This window comes from Silurus aristotelis, assembly GCF_946808225.1.
Source record: "Silurus aristotelis genome assembly, chromosome: 19".
In the NCBI taxonomy this organism is placed as follows: domain Eukaryota; kingdom Metazoa; phylum Chordata; class Actinopteri; order Siluriformes; family Siluridae; genus Silurus; species Silurus aristotelis.
Genome location: NC_139592.1, coordinates 12081290 through 12100129, shown reverse-complemented (window position 1 = coordinate 12100129; position 18840 = coordinate 12081290). Strand labels below are relative to the sequence as shown.

Here is an 18840-nt window from a genome sequence, read left to right as displayed (position 1 = left end):
TTTCAAATTGAGTTTCCAGAGCCAGAACAAATGGGAACATTTATGATCTTTTCTCACTCCAACTTGGTACAACATATGTTAGTAGGTATCTTAGCACTAGCATCAGCGTGCAAGAATGTAAAAGACATCTTAGCCTTGAATTAAGACCCAAACATGTGGCAACCTTTGGCAAAGAAAGGGCCTTTTGTGTCCAAAGTCTCCTGCAGCTTGGCAGTAGCTCTAGATGGGCCAGACAGAAAATATAGCATGTGAAAAGTTTCTCAGGAAAGAAAGAAAGAAAAAATAGGAGTTTTAAGTGTCTTGAGAAGAAATTCTGGGAGGTAAAAAAGGAAATAGTGATTAGCATTTATCTCAAAGTTCAGAGGAGTGGAAAAACGTCTGGGGGTTAATCAAAAACCAAGACATGGCAGCCAATTTTCACAGAACCTACATTATTAGCTACAGGTTAGAGCAAAGTGTTTTAAAAAAAAAGAAAAAAATTGTGCAGACATTTATTTGCATAAGGTACGTAAAATAAACTTACCTATGAACACTCATAACACATACATAACTGCCTTAGGTCATTTATAAAGATTTTTTGACAACCTGCACTCTCTAGAGCATGTACAATTGATGTTTAACAAATCTGTGCTGTTAGTACATTTTTAATATTACCAAATTTGTATATTTATGCTGTCTGCTTGGATGGACTAAGCAACTGAGTGTGCTTAAGAGTGCTGCCTGGAACAAAAAGCAATACACAGAGTGCCAGAAAAAACAGTCCTAGATGAACACATCATTCTTCCAGCTACTTTAGTAAAATATAGGTCTATTGCTGACTGAGTACCTTATAATTTAAAATCTGTCATGCATCACTGTGCTCTATAAATAAAAGAAGGGCCAATTTAATACATTATAGATCCCTGCCGGGTTTACACATGCATTAAGGATAGTTGAAAATAACATTCCTATTGAAGACTCTTTTTGAAGAAACAAGCAAACCTTGTACTTCCAAGGGAAAGCAATTTCATAGCAATAACATTGGTACAATATACTTAATGGAATTTCTTGTGTGATTTCGCTCAACATTTCTGTTTTCCATCTTCACCGGATTCACAGAAAAGAATGACTAATGCCTTTTTCCATTTCCGAAGTACATTAATCCAAAGGGTTTTACATTTCACTCTGCTGCTGGTTTGTCTACCAGATAAATGGAATAAGAAATTGCCAATACACAATGGTAATTATTTTAAATACCCACATCCCTCTTGCCCTAAAACAAACCGAAATAGTTCATTTATTCCAGTGTTACACTCAAAAACCACAGACCCATGACATTTGGTTCTTGGTAAAGCTTTCAGTTGTAGCATTTATCATGACTTCTCAAAAAAAAAAAAAAAAATTTACATAGAAAAACATTTGAGGTTTCCTTCAAATCAAAATATCCACAGATTTCAAGCTGCCTAATGAGCTTTCAAGTTAATACAATGGCGTTCACAGTGGTGGTACTCCCCGTATGCGGCGAATAACGTTGGCTAGACGTTTAGCTAGCGGTTGACTCGGCTCCTCCACCTGAAAGGTCCGGGTCAGTAAGTTGTAGAATGAGCCGTAGGCCACAGCCACAACTGTGCAGGTGAGGCAGATTACATTATAGGGCATGCTGAAGTCAGGTGTGGGCAAATTAACCAGCAAAGGCTCAGTGTATACACGCACAAAGTAGCTTGACTCCTCTTTGACATGGAAACTGAAAATTTTAAATTAAAACATTTTTAGCCACTCTAAAAGTCAAATTTTTACCAATAATTAAAACTATTCTGCATGTGAATAGCATTTGTAAGAAATGGGAAAGGAGATATTTATAAATCTCACTAAATTTAATTTAAACATTTAATTCCTGTAAACCTTACATATTACTTGTAAAAAAAAAAAAATAAAAAAAAAATACACAAACACTACATAGAGAAAAAAATTGTGGACACCTGACCATAAGATTCATTTGTGGTTTTTAACCATTCCTATTCGGTGTTATAATAACCCCCACTCATCTGGGGAAAATATTCCAGATTTGGAGTTATTCAGCCACAATCACAAATAAGGCAATATTGAGGTGAGGAGGCCTGGTGTGCAGTCAGCATTCCAATTTATCCCAAAAGTGTTCAATAGGGTTTGGGTCAGATCACTATTGCAGGTCACTCAAGATCTTCTACCCCAAACCATGTAACCATGATTGAACACAGGGGCAACGTCATGCTGGAACAGGTTTGGGTCTCCAAGTTCAAGTAAAGGATAATATAAAGCTACAGCATCCATTGACATCATATACAATTTGTGTGTACAACAGTTTTGGGTAAAAAAAAGTACATATAGCTGGAAAAGTCAGGTGCCTCAATACTTATGTCCCTATACTACTACATATTTATCCATTCTAAACAAAGATCATACTCACAAGCTGCTGAAAAGTGGACGCTCCTGGGGGCTTTTGATATCCATAGCGACAACACTTGGCACCAAAGCACTTATCACAGATGATCTAGGAGACCATTTTGGATCCAAACACAGGATATTGTTTATATAAATATAACAGTTTTATCAATTAAAGTTAAACTCAAACCATTAAGTCATCAACCATCTTGTCAATTTTGGTTTTGGAACAATTCTTTTGTAAACATACAAAGACGTTAAAAATTGTAAGCTTTCAAATTAGAAAAAGCACACAAAAGAGAGAGAGAGAGTCCTACCCGACGTAGAAACCATGGTTTGGATCTGGAGTGTATTCTGTCCACTTCAGCAGAGCTCTTTCAAACTGAACTGTCACTTCGGTGACAGAATGAGGCGGTAACTGCACAAGCATCTCGAGGAGATGAGGACGCAAGCGGTCTTTTGAAGGTTGGTAGTGAATGTAGCCTTATGATAATAGAAAATAAAATAGAAATAATAGAAAAAGCATAAGCACTTTAGAAAAAAAAACCTAAAAAATGCTTTCATTGACACCAAACAGGAAAGAATCTATTGAAGAAAAACTCTTCTCTCGAACTGCAAAATCGAATCAGTTCATCATCTGTTTACAGTCATAATTCTATATAAATCCTGCAATCATTCAATCACTTACGCTTGACATTTAGTTTAAAAGAATACCTGGGGGACAGACATACAGACGCACAGACAACTTGAAAAAATAATGCCTCTAACACAGAGTGGCAGAGGCATAAAAAGTAAAATAAAGTTATTTTTATATTAAAATAAAATGTAATTTTTTTAGCAATATCGTTAATTTAAAGAATCTGTGTTAAAAATGGATTTTTATTTTTTTTACTACTAATTATTTAAAAAAACAAGCTGATGGTGAACTCTATATAGTCTGTCCTACATTGGTCCTGTACTAATGGATCAACACCAAATATGATGAAACAAGGAACAACTGGGAAACAATGTGTGGCTGATTTATGCAAATTGACATACCAAAATATATATTTTTAATTTTTAAAGAACTTACTTGGTTTGTTTTCACGTGACTTGCTGATGATAGTGAGTGTGTGAATATAAAGACGCAGGTACCAGGGTACTGACTCCAGCAGGAGCACGGGGAAAGCTCTGTATGGATGATTATTATAGATTAGTGTGTGTATCTCCCCCGTCTGGAGTCCGAATCCTGCTACGTAGCGCTCTGCATGGAGCAATGGACGCAGCATGTCTCCTGCCACAAGGAACGAAAGTAAATACATAAAAAGATTTTGAATAAACTTCCTATACCTCTTCTAAGTAACATCCTATTAGAAAGTTACCAAATGTGGGTAAGTGAGCCATCTACTATTGAATCTTTAGTGAATAAGACCCTTTTATAAGACATTTATCCACTAATACTGCATAGTCAATCTCACATTGAACAAAATCAATTTTTAATTACTTGTAATTAAGCTTTTATTCATTTGAGCTTAAAATCACTACAATCAATACAGTCAATAATAATGGCAAGTGAGCAGAGTAGCAGTAATGCAGTTATGGACAACTCAGACTTAATCTCATTATTCATTATTAATTTAATTTGCCTTTCGTTCTTCTCGCTGGTCAGAACTTCACTTGGTGTCAGTTCTCAACCGCACTACTGAGGTGACCAAGTCATCGTTCATAGGGTGCTACAGTACATTGTTTGCTACTGCTTGTGTTTTATGGTTGAGTTTTTAAGAACATGCTGAAAATCACAGTGAGAATAAATGAGAGTGTGGATCTCTGCTGAATTCCTCCAGGCTGTTTTGACAGACCATAATTGCAGTCATGTCTTGGATCTCAGCCAATACAGTTAATAACAAGATGATATTCACCAGAACATGCTGAAATTCACCTTCCTAGGAGATTATTCAGTGCTGATGGAATGACAGTTACATACTCGACTCCAAATCGATTTTCTCTACTCTAAGCACTTCTTTCCATGCGATGGCTCTAATCAGTTTTTCCATCTTTTTTTTATTTTTTTATTTCATTTCAAATTGACTTGATTCCTTTCATACAACTGGCTTTTGTGTTCCGGTACTTCCAGATAGGACTGTATGTTAATTATATGATATAAGTAGCAAGAACTGCAGTCTAACAGTGATCAGCTCTGTGTATTTGCTTAAAAACACAGCACGTGTGCATGTTAATAGAGGGTAGAAGAACACAGTGGCATACAAATTTGTTATGCCACATTACCTTTTTCCCACCTACTTAAAAGGCCACATTCTAACCACATACCCAATGTTCATTTAGCAAAGACAAAACCGGCTGATACAGGAATTTGATGCTCACCAGCTTCACCCTTCCAGCGTATTAAGAGATTGAGAGAGCGGAGCTGGCCAAAAGTCTCTGCTTTGGTTAGATCGTACACAGCGTAAGTCCTCCGATCCCCTAGGACTACAGTTGTATTGAGCACAGGTGTGGCAGGGTTCAGGTCAAACAACTCACCCTATTGGATAAAATAAAGAGTAACAACATGAGTATGCAGAAAAAAAACTTGATTATTATTATTATTATTATAACCACTGCCCTCTGAGAGACAAAAACAAGGGTGCAATCCCTTACATCTGAATGCACATTTATTTATTTATGTAAGAGTGTTCTTCCCTCTTTTCTCATGCTCTTAACCTTGCTAAGAACAATCCCAGTCTGTCTCAATTACTTTAGCACCAGTTGGTGAGCATCGTGATTTTTTTGGTTTGTTTGTTTATTGTTTGTTAATGCCATGCCAACAGTGGTGGCAAGATCAAGGTGGGCATGATGTTATGGCATTTTACAGATTTTGATTACGGTAGAGTTCTGTGGTAACATGGAGTCCTTCAGTTTAATGTTCCATAAGTTTTCTAGAAGATTCTTTCATATGTAGTTTTTGAGTAAAAAAAATAAAAAAAAGCTGCCTTGTGGTTTTTAAGTGTATTGCCATCCATTGATGTGTGTTTCATGATCGTGTTTGTTTTACAGTGATGGCATGCTGGGAGTTCTTCTTCATCATCTTGAATATATTTTCAAGTTGTGTCTGGGCATCGTGATTTTTATGTTACTAAAAATATTTAAACTAGTACACTGCTGCAACAGTCTCAGTGCAGAGATTTCTTTCTTGTGGATCTGGCTCTCAGATTGCATTCCGGACATGTTGCAGTGTCTCCATGCAGCAAATGCTGCTTTCCAGCTAAACAATGAGCCAGGCAGTCATTTTTAAAGCAAAAGTTACAGACTGGCTTAGGGTTTGATCAAGTGCCCTCTGCACTGGAGTTGAAGTTCCCCAGAGTGAATGTTGGAGGAACCTTTTTTTTTTTTTCTTTAAACCAGTTGCTTGTCTGCCTTTCACCACTCACCTGAAAAGAACAACCTGCCAAGGATTTGTTTACCTTGCACTCTAAAATGCTTAAATGCATTTTAAGCATTTTAGCCAACCACAGCCTCGGCCAAACAAAAAAGACAACGCGGTCAAGAATTTGAGTGTCTTATCCAATTTGGTCACACCCACCTCATAGTGTTAGCTAAGTAGTGATGAGCCAGCACAGTTGCTACCATTCCACTCCTTAGCTACAGCACTGAATGTGGCAAGAACATAATGTAGTCTGATGTAATTCTGACCTTAAGCTCTCCAAGACTTTCTGGCCTGATCATATATTAATATCTGCAGGACCATTTGATTAAAGCATTGCAACTAATTTCAAGACAATTTAATAATACTTATAAAGGAATTTATCCGCAATTATCAGCAATTTGAATGACGTAGCAATACAAATGGAAAGGAAAAACGCATATTGAACCCCAACAGCATTTTAAATAGAGGAAAAGGAGATGTTATGTGGCAACATCGGGATTTAATCTAAGCACAAAGCCAACAAAGCCGGTTTGTAAGCACAAAGTGCATGCAGTGAGTCTGTCTCAGTGTGGATTTACTACACAAAAACCAGAAGATATATTGTCTTCTTACTAATACAGGAACTATTGCAGATTGCAACTTCATTTCACATCGCTGACAGTGAAGCAAAAGAAGCCTATCTTGTCGAACAACCCACAACACTTGCCCGGCATAAACCATAAAAGGGTTGTGGAAAATGCCAGACTCTGCAGGAAGTTGAAAATATTTGTATATAGTTTTGTTGAATATTGAATTGACCCCAATCGGCTGGTTTAGTGATTAGCAAAAACCTATGCCGGTTTGTGTGTGTGCTTTGTCATTGACAGGTACAAACATGGGTGTCTTCAGCAGGACATGTAAGGACATTAAATCTAATTTGTGCACTGAGCGATTCAGTTTCACATTTTAACAAAGACAATTATAAGCTTAAAGGAATGATTATGACCTTATAGACATGCTCAAACACATGCAATAGTTCTTACGGTTGAATGTTACAAACAAGTTAGAACAGACAACTGACACTTTGCAACACTGACAAGTTTAAAATATGCTATTATATTGTCCATACTTAGCAAAGAGCATAAATATTTAATTTAATTCCAACTGCACTGTTTAACTCTATAATTAAAATTACTTGCGCTGCATTCAAATTTCTCATTATGGCATTTGTCCACCTATAGTAACTTAGTAACTACAAAGTTATGGAGGAGTAAAGGATCAGACTAGGCACCAGTGGAAAAAATGAACAGTAATGTAATCAAAAATAGATGTGGGTTCATGTGCAATTTTCCATGGCTTCAAAGTTGGATTCGAAGAACGTCACTAGTTTGGTAAGCTGTTATATATTCCAAAAGAATAATTTTTTTTTTTTTCTTTTTAAAGCAGAAGTTTCTAAATTTATAAAGCTGGCTCTGTCAGTGGTGGGAGTTTTCTGTAATCTGTACTGGGGAAAGCAAAATTTACATCACTTTCTCGTTAAAAAAACTATTCCTAGGATTCTCCCAACAGCATATTGTTAACACTTAAAAAACAGAATATCACTTTAAAATAGGTCCAAAAGTGTTTTTACCTCAGGGTTGTCAGTGACATCCACGTAGATTTTACTAGAAGACGCTAGGGGGCAGGCCTCAGTCACAGTGCGAGAGAACATCTTAAAAAGGGACCAATCTGTTTGAAAGTACACGCATGCAAAAGTTATGCTATAAATGATATTTGGTCATTTTATTCCATGTGTAAAAGTTTGTTAGAAAAAGAAAGGAAAGTTTTCCTGACCCTTTTTGCCTTGGCCAGAGGTGTAAAGGTCAAACACCACACTGAGGGTCTGCCTTAATTCCCATGCTGCACTTGAACACTGCCAATCCTGAATAATGAGATTTATAATAGAGAAATTGAGCTACTTTGGGAAATCAAGAAACACTTACCCACAGAACTTCACTTCAGAACACATGGGCAGTTGGAGTCTTACACAAAGAAATAGTCATCTTTAATCGGTTAATATATAAAGCTGTATAACAGTGAAAAAGTTTAGGATTTTAGAATTTTTACATTTTAATTATTCATATTTACAATAACTTCAATTTCATCAATGGTACCTATAAAAATTTTTACATGAAGGTTTGATTAAAGGGGGGAAAACTGGCAATTACATCCCATCAGTCTGATTCCTGAGAACACTAGAGATTCTACAACACTAAACTAAAGGTCTTAACACCTCAAACATTTTAACACACATTTTCTCATTCAAACACCTAGAATATGGACAATTTTATAATCTCTACTGCATTATAAAACACACACATAATGATTATTACTGAAAATAACAACATTGATAATGAGCAAACACATGTTGAAGATTTTCTACATTTATTCTAACATTATTTGTCAAAACTTTAGCAATATTAGACCTGAAATGTATTTGCTCTATGTTGCTGTGGTTGCAGATACACCGCAGATTATTATTTATTTTTTTATCCATTCAACTACATAACGTTTTTTTGCCATACTGCTCTAAACAAGAGATGCTGTCTCACTATAGTGCATTTACAGTACTCTGATTATAGTGGCATCTGTTATAGAATGGAACAGTTTTACATGTAGTCACCAGAAATGTGGGCTTCTATGTTTGCTTCTAACATATGTATTAAGGAATTAAAGGATCACACCTTACAGATGGACCTGATATGCACAGCCTGTGAGTGAAAGCTGCTGTGGAAAAGCTTCTCTGACTTCATCAGCACTGCTAGACCAGCCTGCACACAGAAAAGAAAGTAATGTTAAAATCCCTGCTTTAAATCAGGAGCTGTGTTCCGTCAAACATATTTTTCTCGCTGCAAAAAAACTATTTTTATTGAATAAACCATTCTGCAATTTGAGAAATGCCCCTGTCTTAACCAGACGGAAAAACAGTCATAGCAATATAATAAGATTTAATGTGCAATTATCCGATAAAACACCACTATGGGCTATAATTTAGCATGTTAACACTCTGGAAGCTCCTCTAATATACTGTACTGGTAAACAGTTTCCATAGTTTCCATAGGTTGGCAGTAAAATGTGTTAATATACAATATAATATACACTACGTATGGCCAAATGTATGCAGATGTATGCGGATGTGTTTATTGAACATCCCATACAAAACCACAGGAATTGAAGGTAGGTCTTCTCTTTGCTGTATGCGGATGTGTTTATTGAACATCCCATACAAAACCACAGGAATTGAAGGTGGGTCTTCTCTTTGCTGTTATTAGAGCTGCAACTTTACTGTGGAGTCTTTAGATTTTGGAGCAGGCTAGAGGGATTTGGGAGCATTAGTGAGGTCAGGCACTGATTTCAGGCCGGATGCCCTGGAGTGCAGTTGATGTTCTAGTTCATCCAAAACAAAAGTGTTTGGTGGGGTTGAGAGAAGGGCTCTGTGCAAATCATTAGAGTTTGTTTACAACAACCTCGGCAAATCTAGTCTTTATGGACATCAATGTGTGTGCAAGCGAAATTGTCACGGTTTTAGCGTATCCCTTTTTAATGGGTTTTCAAACAGCATATAAAGGCATCAAATTACGTGGCAAAATTTTTTTGCCATCTGTCATGCATTTATGCTGTCTAGAAGTACAAAAACAAGTGACGAGTGTTGCAAGTCCTGTTACAGACGTACTTCTTCTAGACTTTTAAAATGACCTGAACGAATACAAATCTACTGGATCACATGAACTGATAAAAGGATAAAAGGAATACGATTCACCTTTGAGCCACAAGGAAGAAGCTTCTTCCAAGGGGTCAGATTCTCTGTGCAGACAATCTCCCGAGGCAATGTGGCATAACGAAGGAAACGATGATCAGTCACTGGAAAAAAAAATAAATAAATAAAAAAAAATGTGTAAGCAGCAAAACGCAATAACATTTTAAAATGGATGAAAAACATTCTCATACCATTTCCCAGTCCCAGGGGTTTAAATGATGCACTAGGCTCCACCGTGTTGGTTGAGTCAATAAAATTTAAAGAAGCACAGAAGATGCCTGACAGAACATTGGTGAGCTCCTTCCAATTCTCATCAACACTGGAAAAGCAAACAGACCAAATTTTCAATCAATGCAACTATTCCGAGCATTTTGGAAGCATTTGTAAGAAGTCATGCCTGCATCTACTAAAAGTACCAAAATATATCTTCAGTATTGCAAAGATATGTTCATGCTACACATTGAATGGACAGATTTTCAAGATGTTAATAATAATGTGAAACTACAAAAAAGTCAAGTTTAACATTCGTTAGTTCTACATACTCCAACACTGTGTCATGGAACCAAACCCAGAGCTCGGCTCCAGGAGGAGCAGGAATGAATGGCTGCCCCCACTGCATGGTCCTCCAGTAGCCCTGTGTGAAGGAGATGTGCAGTTCTCGCACTGAGAATTTAGACAGCAACTGGCCCAGGGACTTTGGGAAGAGACGGTAATGAGACACTACAGAGTGGAATGAGAAAAATAAATAAATTAAGAAATCATTTTTATAAAGTGATCACATAGGACATATTGCATGTTATGTTATTGCACATATAGTTTGCATGTTTGTGAATTTTTCTTTGGCTTATAAATTGTTAATCATTTGTAGCATCATAATTAAAAAATATATATAGTGAATTAATGCAGTTCAATCCTATCCTTCATCGGTCTACTGTATAGACTGAAGTTTCGTCAGTTACACTAAACAGTCGATTGTTACAGACGTAGTATCTGAGCTAGAAGCATATATTCATCTGTCAGGATTTAAGAGACAACCTTTCTTTCCTTCTTGTACAAAATCTGTATCCAGTTGTGTGCGAAACTGGAAATTGGCATAGATGTCTCCTGAATGGAGGGGCCGGATCACCAGTTCCTCTTGGAAGTGGTCTTTAGCGGGCGGTGGTGTAAACAATTTGCTGTCTCCAGGAGAATCATTTATCCCAGATTCAGCTTTGCTACCTTCAAGTGAATCGTTCATCTCCAGATCTGTACTGTACCATTGCTTCTGTTCATCATCACCATTCTCACTGCTACTTTCATCAGAGGGCTGAGTCTCTCCAGGCACGCTCTGATCGGCCTCCTCACCTTTTACCGAGTCGTTTAAAGTTTCACCGTTGTCACATTTACCAGTGAGGATTAGACTGACAAAAATTAAAAGAAACACTGCAGTCCTAGACCACTTGTACGCCGCCATTTTTGATGGCGTGCATTTCCTCTAGAAACGCTTCCTGATTGCATGCCTTTGCGCTGACCAATTGAAGGAGAGTGTACATATCCACTCAACACGGCGCAGATCTGCGCAGAACATTGCATTCTCCACTGTGCAGATGGCGTAAAAAGTACAATATTTAAATTAGAGATATATACATATCACACAATAAACAAAAAAACAAAAAACAACAACACTGCTGCCCAGTGCCACCTTTACACCGACATTTTGGCGCGAGGGGGTGTATTTTCTTAAAAAACGCTTCTTTATTTCAGTCATTTGAGCTGATTAACAAAGGCGAGTGTATTTATCCGCTCAACACGGCACAGTTTTGCGCAAAAATGTGCCTTTTCGCACGGTGTCCTGCAGAGGGCGTAAGAAGTACAATATCTAAATTAGAAACATAAATAATCACACAATAAACAACCGATACACATTATGCACTTATAAAACCCATTTAGAGAAATGCAAAGTACTAGTATAAAATACTTCTGATGTTATACAACATCTAGTATCTGCATGGTTTTAGAGTATTGAGTTTTTTTTCTTTTGGCTTTAATGTCATGAGCTGACGTGGACTCTGTGGGTTTGCACAAAACCTTATTATTATAATTTCTTTTTTTTTTTATCAAATCGTCACAGCACATGCTTCAATATGAGACGAGGCGGGAGGACAAGTGCAAAAACATTATTCGTTTATAATATTTCGAAGCCTAAAAACAGATTTTCAATGTGTACTCAGTGTGTGTGCATGCATATATATATATATATATATATATATATATATATATATATATATACACACACAGTATATGGGTTATTATTTATTGCATCTACCAGTCTAAATAATAGAAATATAGAAATGTGAGGGAAAGAAATCCTTGTCGGTGTTATGTTAAAAATCGACAATGTTTGCAATTACATTTTCACTCAACAGTTTGTATCGCTGTAGCCTGAACCCAACTGTCTGATTTTAGCATGCTCAGCTGTAACCAAGCCTCTGCCTGCAGTGTCACTCTTTTACCACTAGGGTTATGTAGTGCTGGTTCAATTGTTTACACACGGGCTGCGCCATTTCAATTAAACGCCCCATTAATATTGGCTCATCATATCCTAACCTCTGTCCGGTGTAGTAGACAATAGTAATGTTATAACAATAGCAGCTCATGAATTGTGAGCGCTCTCCATCCCTGATCTACAGGAGAGCATCCTCTCTCTCTCTCTCTTTCTTTCTCTCTCTCTCTCTCTCTCACACACACACACACACACGCGCGCGCGCGCGCACAGACACACACACACACTGCCTGCGCTTCCAGTACAAGCATGCTCGCCGGATGCTTGGACCGAATCTCGTCGCCTTCACCTTTTCTGTGAGCTGACCTTGACTGCCTCTTACACTTCCACACATTGCATTTAGACATTTTTTCTTATTTTATATATACATATATACATCATTTCCTGCGTTGTACCGCGTCCTTCTCCATGGCTTCCTCGGACGACAAATGCATGCTGCACAGAGGCAGGTCTCAAAGTGACCCGAACATCCTCAGCGAGTCGGGCATCGATTCCACACACAGTGCAGGTGAGCCAATGCCAGTTTTTTGCATTGTCTTCGGATGGCGTTGAGCGCGAGCGCGAGCGTGGAAGCGAAATCGCGTTTTCGGCTTGAACGCGCGCGCGATGGATTCTCCACGAACCCGGCGTTCACGAGAGCCATTCACTTAAGCGGTGCTGATGCTGCGAAACCGAGAGCGCGAGAACGTTGAAAGAGGCGAAATTAAATCACCAGGCTGCACCTCGAGCTCAGGCTTTGGGGGGAAAAAAGGAGAGAGTAATAAAACACAAATGCTCTCTCTCTCACTCACTCACACACACACAAATCAATGCACATTTGATCATGCACTATAATAATTTAGTCTCTCTGCCCATGATGATGCGGACACACCGAATTGTGTTGCTTTGTATGTTCAATGAAAAAATGAGGCATATCCTTTGTTTTTCTATAATACCACAGGCTGGCTATCCTCTATCCAAACCCATTAGGTTTGTTGAGTAAATACAGAATAATGGCTATATTGTTAGAATGGCTGGGGATCTGATGCTATTTGTTACCACATGCCTACTGCGCATTGTTGCCTCTAATAGGATGGAGGACTAAATGGAATAAGTCAGTCAATCAGCCAGGATAAGGATGGGTGGAAATTGGAAATCCACTCAATATAACATTGGGCTATTCACATCCATCCTCACTGTCAGTCAGTCTGATATGCAATATGCAGGCCATATGCCTCATTTACATATATTGTAGCATTTAAACCCTTCATAAAAAATTACATTTCTTTATGATTTTTCTCTTTCAGAATGATTGATTCTGTGCAACTTGCAAGATTGGTTATTTATTTATTTATTTATTATCCTCTTTGCAAAATTATATTCGATGCTATTAACTCATATCCTCACATTCTTAAATGTAAGTCATGCCATCCATTTAAACAATTTAATCTAGGTTTTGACCTGGTAATGAAGCAAGGCCCTCTGGCACAGTTGATACTCAGCAGGTGTCCAGCACAAAGACACAATTGTAATGCATCCTAGTTTGTTAGTCTGAGTATGTAGGCATGCACACCCTTCTCAAACCCTCAATTCTTGATAAGCATGGCTTATTACAGAGTGTGACCAGTAGATGAGACGTGGCTTGGTAGTTTCGGCTTGATTATGTTGTTCACAAGTATCATACTAATGATAAGCCATGGAAATGGAAATGAACTTTATTCAACAATCTGGCAAAGCAGACTTAGTATTAATGTCACCCCTAGAGACAGTCAGCTTCAGGTCTGTCATACATGACAGCTTTCAGTGGTGTTCATGACTAATATAAAGCTGTGATATTTTGAGGAATTATAATTAACAACTAATAATTCTCTTTTCTGTCTAAAAGTCTTCTCTCTATTTCCTGAAAATGATGCATTTGATTTAGTCTCGTTCATAGAAATGATAATTAATTATAAGTGCCCCTCAAAAAAAAAAACAACAGATGTCAGAAGTGATTAGAAAGAGGCTGAGAGAAATAGAGTAATGGAGTGAGTCTTCGGAGGTTTGATAATGATTCTTAGTTCTCATTGAATTATACTGGTATGAGGTAATGTGGCTAATGCATCAGTTTCTCCCCCGACTAGGTGATAATTAATTGGAAAGCTTAAACTCCACGTGACAAAAGTCTCTTATGAACTTTATGTGAGCACGAGACTTGCTGTAGCAAATTTTCAGAGCTTGCTGTTATCAATGCAGTGAAGTTTTTTTGACAGTTGTTATTCTTTCTCCTGTGGAAGCTCCTGCTTTTTAAAAAAATTCTCATTATGAGGCTAACAGTATGCAGCATCTCATAGTGAATCGTGCAAAACTTGCCTGCCACAATTTCCAGCTTTATGTTATATATGCCTCATTTCTCTTGATCTTCACACTGGTGATAGGTTCTCTGTTCTCAAATAAGTACTGGTAATATCTTATCATTTTAAAGCATGGCTCTTGAAGACCTCACAGCTATTATTTTTAATCTAGATTCTCTCATTAAAGTGCCTTCGGTTGGGTTCACAGAGGACCTCCTGCTACATTCTTGGGCACTTTGCCTATATTAAAGGAAGCAGATGAGCCCATTTTCAGGAAAAGCCGAACTAAATGACAGAAATGATAGGAGAAAAATGTCCGAGAGCAAGGTGTCAGAAAGAACAGCAGCGCATGTAGGAGTACTATTGGGCTACTGCCAGTAAATGCCTTAAAATAGATAATTTTTGTTTTCTTCAGCTTTTCACAACTCTGATATGGAGTGTGACACTCTCCACACATAATTTGAGTGAAATTACCGACATTCAATGACAGATTATAACAGTGATGACCTTATTATTATTTTACAGTCTGGTGCTGTACAGATGTGCAGAATACCAGGACGATTAGGACACTCATTGATTTATAAAGATAGCACCATATAATGTGTAGCATCACTAATTACAATGTAACGAAACATAAACTCTATTTTCCTACAGCAATATTTATTTTGTGGTAATTATGGTGCAGAGGTTCATGTATGGCAAAAGACATCATAAAATCTTTGTTAAGTGCCTTTTAATAAGGTTTTCCTGAAATGCTGCTTCACGTAGGTGTTTTAATAACCGCTCGTAGAAATAGTTCTCGTCTGGGAGTGAATTTATTACATATTTGTCACCGGGGACCCTATGTCCCTAAATGCTGGTCAGAATTGCATCCCGGCTACTTTTCTCCTAGCAGTGGGCTATGACTCATCATTGGCTTCTAAAACCACTTAAAAAACAGGGCTGGTTCACTACAGCAAGGTGCTGCATATTGTGTGATAGAATAATGGCTTCATGGTGAACCGAGGATCCCGAGCTGTGAAAGATGAGATCATAGATTCTCTGGGGTCAGCAGGTGTCATGATGCAGCTTGTACCCTAATATAGCAGACACAATGCAATATTGATGGGAAAGTGACGAAAATATCCGAGTTCCACAGGAGGTACTCTTTATCTGAACAGGAGGTGCTGCCATTAACTAAAATAGGTAAACATTCATGGCCTGGAATGCCAATTAAATAAAGGTTGACAAAACAACGTGGTGTGAGATCTATATAAAACTCATGAACGAATGATTTATGCAAATATGTAGCTATTTATAGTGTTTATGTATTATTTCATTATTTATGGCAGATTTTACGCCATAACTAGCATGAATTATACAGTAATGACAGTGAAACTAATGGGAGTGCGAACAATCTAAATCTTGATCTAATATTATTTTTATTAGTAATTTCATTATAGTTATTGTTATGTTAATAATGTAGTATTGTAAACTTTCCAAATCAGAACTCCCAATTGTATTTTTAATAATGAAGGTACAAAGGATGTAGAGTATGTTCTGCTATACACAAAGAGTTATTTTCCTTCTCCACTGTACTCCACTGGCTTCTTTCTTTTTTCAGGTGTAAAAACAGAACAAAACAACAAGTTCAGCAGCTTCCCTGGAGCTGTAGTAAAGGAGCAGATTAAGTGTTTGACAGTGTGTCTTTTCTGCTGTGTGTGTGAGCGAGGGTAGCTGGAAGTAGTCTTTATGTAGCTAGATGTCACTGCCTCTCTGATTCAGGTTTCTGAGTATCAGGGATTCTTTGCCTTGGCTGACACTAAAAAGCAGGCAATCCATTCCAACACATATTGTAATAGACCTGGTATATGAATAGTCATTTCCACTGGAGAAACCTATCTTGAATGTGTTCAGTGTTCTTCAAAGCAATACTTTATCATATAAATATCATTTTTAAAATAGACATTGCAGATGACAGTCTTAGAAATAGGCTAAAAGCTGCTGCTAGTTTTTTCTTACTATCGTCATCAGTAAGCTAAAAAGAAACAGCTTTTATTTTGATTGGAAAGTGTGTGCGCGTGTGTGTGTGTGTGTGTGTGTGTGTGTGTGTGTGTGTGTGTGTGTGTATGCCTGTGTGTGTGTGTGTGTGTGTGTGTGTATGCCTGTTTGTGTTTGTGTGTGCATGTGTCTGAAAAAGATGGAGAGTGCTCCCGAGTGGCGCAACACAAAAGCTCCAAAAGGTGCCACAGACCACTGGGACCAGGAGTCCAAGAATGCACAATTGGCTCAGCTCTCTAGGTGAGAGGGATGGCATTACTTTCTCTCCTGTTAATCACTAGCCACTAGACACTAGCCATTTATGGACCTCTGCAAACTCATGCTTTTGTGTGTCTTGGAGTAAGCATGTGTAAGCCCTCACCCTCCCTGCTTGTAAGCTGTCATATAATATGGAAGAACCAGCTACTAGGAGGGAGATGGCAAATTGGAAGAAAATGGTTTACAAATGAGATGAAGAGAGAAAATACAGAATTTGGAATAAAAAAAATCAGAATTGAAACAAAATATCAAATCAGAATATACCAAAAATGAATCAAAGACTATATTATAGATTATGTTACTAGATTATAGCTATTCGCTTTTTCTTTCACTGAGGCTGATAATATTCAATTTAAACACCCTGATTTAAGATATGTCCCGGCATAAATAATGTTTTTCTCGACATTTGATTTGTTTAACAGCGTTCAGACTAATTAGGCAATATACTTGCAGATGTCATCTTGGGCTTCCAAATTGCAATTCTAGTTTAGCAGGAGCCTCTGTATGTCTGAGCAGGTCATGCCTTAGAGAATTTGTTTTGGCATTTTGTACCATGTGCTGAGATGAAGGCTTTAAATTATTAAATCAGTTATTTGTTATTACTAAGCAGCTTGATACCCAGCAGACTGCTGGGAAAATCCTATGATTCATCAAGTTTATGTGATTTGTTAAAACACAGTACACTCAGCAGTACACACTGACATTCAGCTGACTCGCCATGCTTGCAACAAAAATGTGATTCACACCATGTCACATCTGAGAAATAGTCCTACTTATAATTGATAGTTTGTTGCTAAAATTACCAATGACTAGAAGTTCTTATAAGATTTGGGGTGGAACCCTCTATGCAACCACAATTAGTCTTGTTTTAATATTCATGTAAATATGGTCAACCAAAAATAGTTTTGACATAGTCCTCCCTGAGGGCCACATTCAAAATATTTCTTCTGATCAAAAATCAGTAAATAAGCAGATATTGCTGTCTTTAATTGGCATGAAGCTCCAGCACATCTTTTATAGTGCAACAGGCACGGAAACAAACAAAGGGAAAAAAACAGTCTTGGAAAGTCTCATGAAATCTTCATGGAAAGTCTGTCAAGGCTGATTGGTGATCAGTGGGGACCTTCAAAAGATGCATTGCTGTAGCACTGTGCACAGCAGTTACAACAGGGCTAATATTGACTGTAGGTGAGAGATGTGATAATGTTCTCTTCTTTTAGTAGCGAACGTCCCGGAAATGGCATTGACTATTCACAGGCTGATTCATACTGTAACAGTTCATATTCGTCAACATTAGCAAGGCTCTGCTGGGTGGTAATGATTTAGTAAATGGTGAAGTCACCCGCCGAGGCCCTGTGTGTGTTAAACTGTAAGAGCATCACTGTGACGCAGCCTGAAGAGAATAGGATAAAGCTTGAGCTTAGGAGAGACAGAGACAGAGACAGAGTAAGAGAGAGAGGAAGGGTGGGGGGGAAATGTATGAAGGAGGGGGAAGGGAGGCAAAAAGGAACAATGAAGAGAGACAGTCTGCTTCACTTTTACTTTTCACTCATAAGCAGCCTCTATAGAATCACTGTGCAAACATGAGAATGTAAACAGTGGACATTTTTTCAATATACTTCTGTTTAACTCCAAATGGGTTATATTTGACATGTTCAGTAGCTACTGATTGAGGTTCCTGCTGCATCATGCTGTAACCGAACAATTTCAACAGCCACTTAGCAAATTGCAATTCTTCATATTCCATATGACTATGTATAGTATAAAGGCTATGACTTGCGTTATTTTTTTATTTTTTTGTGAATGAAATTCTGAAAGTAAAATGTACAACCTGCTCATTCATCCAAACACCTACACAGACACAAATTTCAAGCACAACCCACTCAATGGAATTTTAGTATGTCTGCTGCTCATGTAGTAGCACTGGGATTGAATGGTGTGAGCAGGAAGAAACTCATCCTGTGCATCATCTATGTGGGTTTCAGCACCATAGAGAGCACCAGATTACTAACACAAATATTCACAGACACTCACAAATTGTATGAAAATTTTGTACACTCAGGTAAAAGGGGATTTTGTTTATTCTTTCGTGAGGTGCTTGCTAAGGCTCTAT

At 37.7% G+C, this 18840-nt stretch overlaps 2 protein-coding genes across 4 annotated transcripts in view; one reads left to right on the top strand and one right to left on the bottom strand.

The window, feature by feature from the left end:
* Positions 1-476: 476 nt before the first annotated feature.
* pigt (phosphatidylinositol glycan anchor biosynthesis, class T) lies at positions 477-11087 on the bottom strand. Its single transcript, XM_083570177.1, has 12 exons — positions 10611-11087; positions 10118-10295; positions 9767-9894; positions 9579-9679; positions 8503-8589; positions 7613-7700; positions 7410-7507; positions 4762-4918; positions 3473-3673; positions 2718-2883; positions 2426-2509; positions 477-1723 (listed from the first exon to the last, which is right to left on the bottom strand). The coding sequence occupies exons 1-12, from the start codon at positions 11026-11028 to the stop codon at positions 1474-1476; spliced, it is 1956 nt and encodes a 651-aa protein (XP_083426303.1). The 5' UTR covers positions 11029-11087; the 3' UTR covers positions 477-1473.
* A 1172-nt stretch (positions 11088-12259) lies between these two features.
* The window catches only part of phactr3a (phosphatase and actin regulator 3a), a 33080-nt gene continuing 26499 nt past the window's right edge, over positions 12260-18840 (top strand). For all 3 annotated transcript variants that reach the window (XM_083570202.1, XM_083570203.1, XM_083570201.1), the window contains exon 1: positions 12260-12625. In XM_083570202.1, coding sequence (XP_083426328.1) covers positions 12526-12625 — 100 coding nt within the window. In that variant the 5' untranslated portion in view covers positions 12260-12525. The remainder of the gene's footprint in view (positions 12626-18840) is intronic.

Bases quoted from the DNA above. Each gene is read 5' to 3' on its own strand.
- pigt (XM_083570177.1), bottom strand. From the start codon at position 11,028: ATGGCGGCGTACAAGTGGTCTAGGACTGCAGTGTTTCTTTTAATTTTT. The intron at 8,590-9,578 runs GTGAATCGTATT...TTCTGTGTGCAG, and splicing joins TTCTTCCTTGTGGCTCAAAG to GCTGGTCTAGCAGTGCTGAT. The intron at 4,919-7,409 runs GTAAAAACACTT...TTTATCCAATAG, and splicing joins ATGTCACTGACAACCCTGAG to GGTGAGTTGTTTGACCTGAA.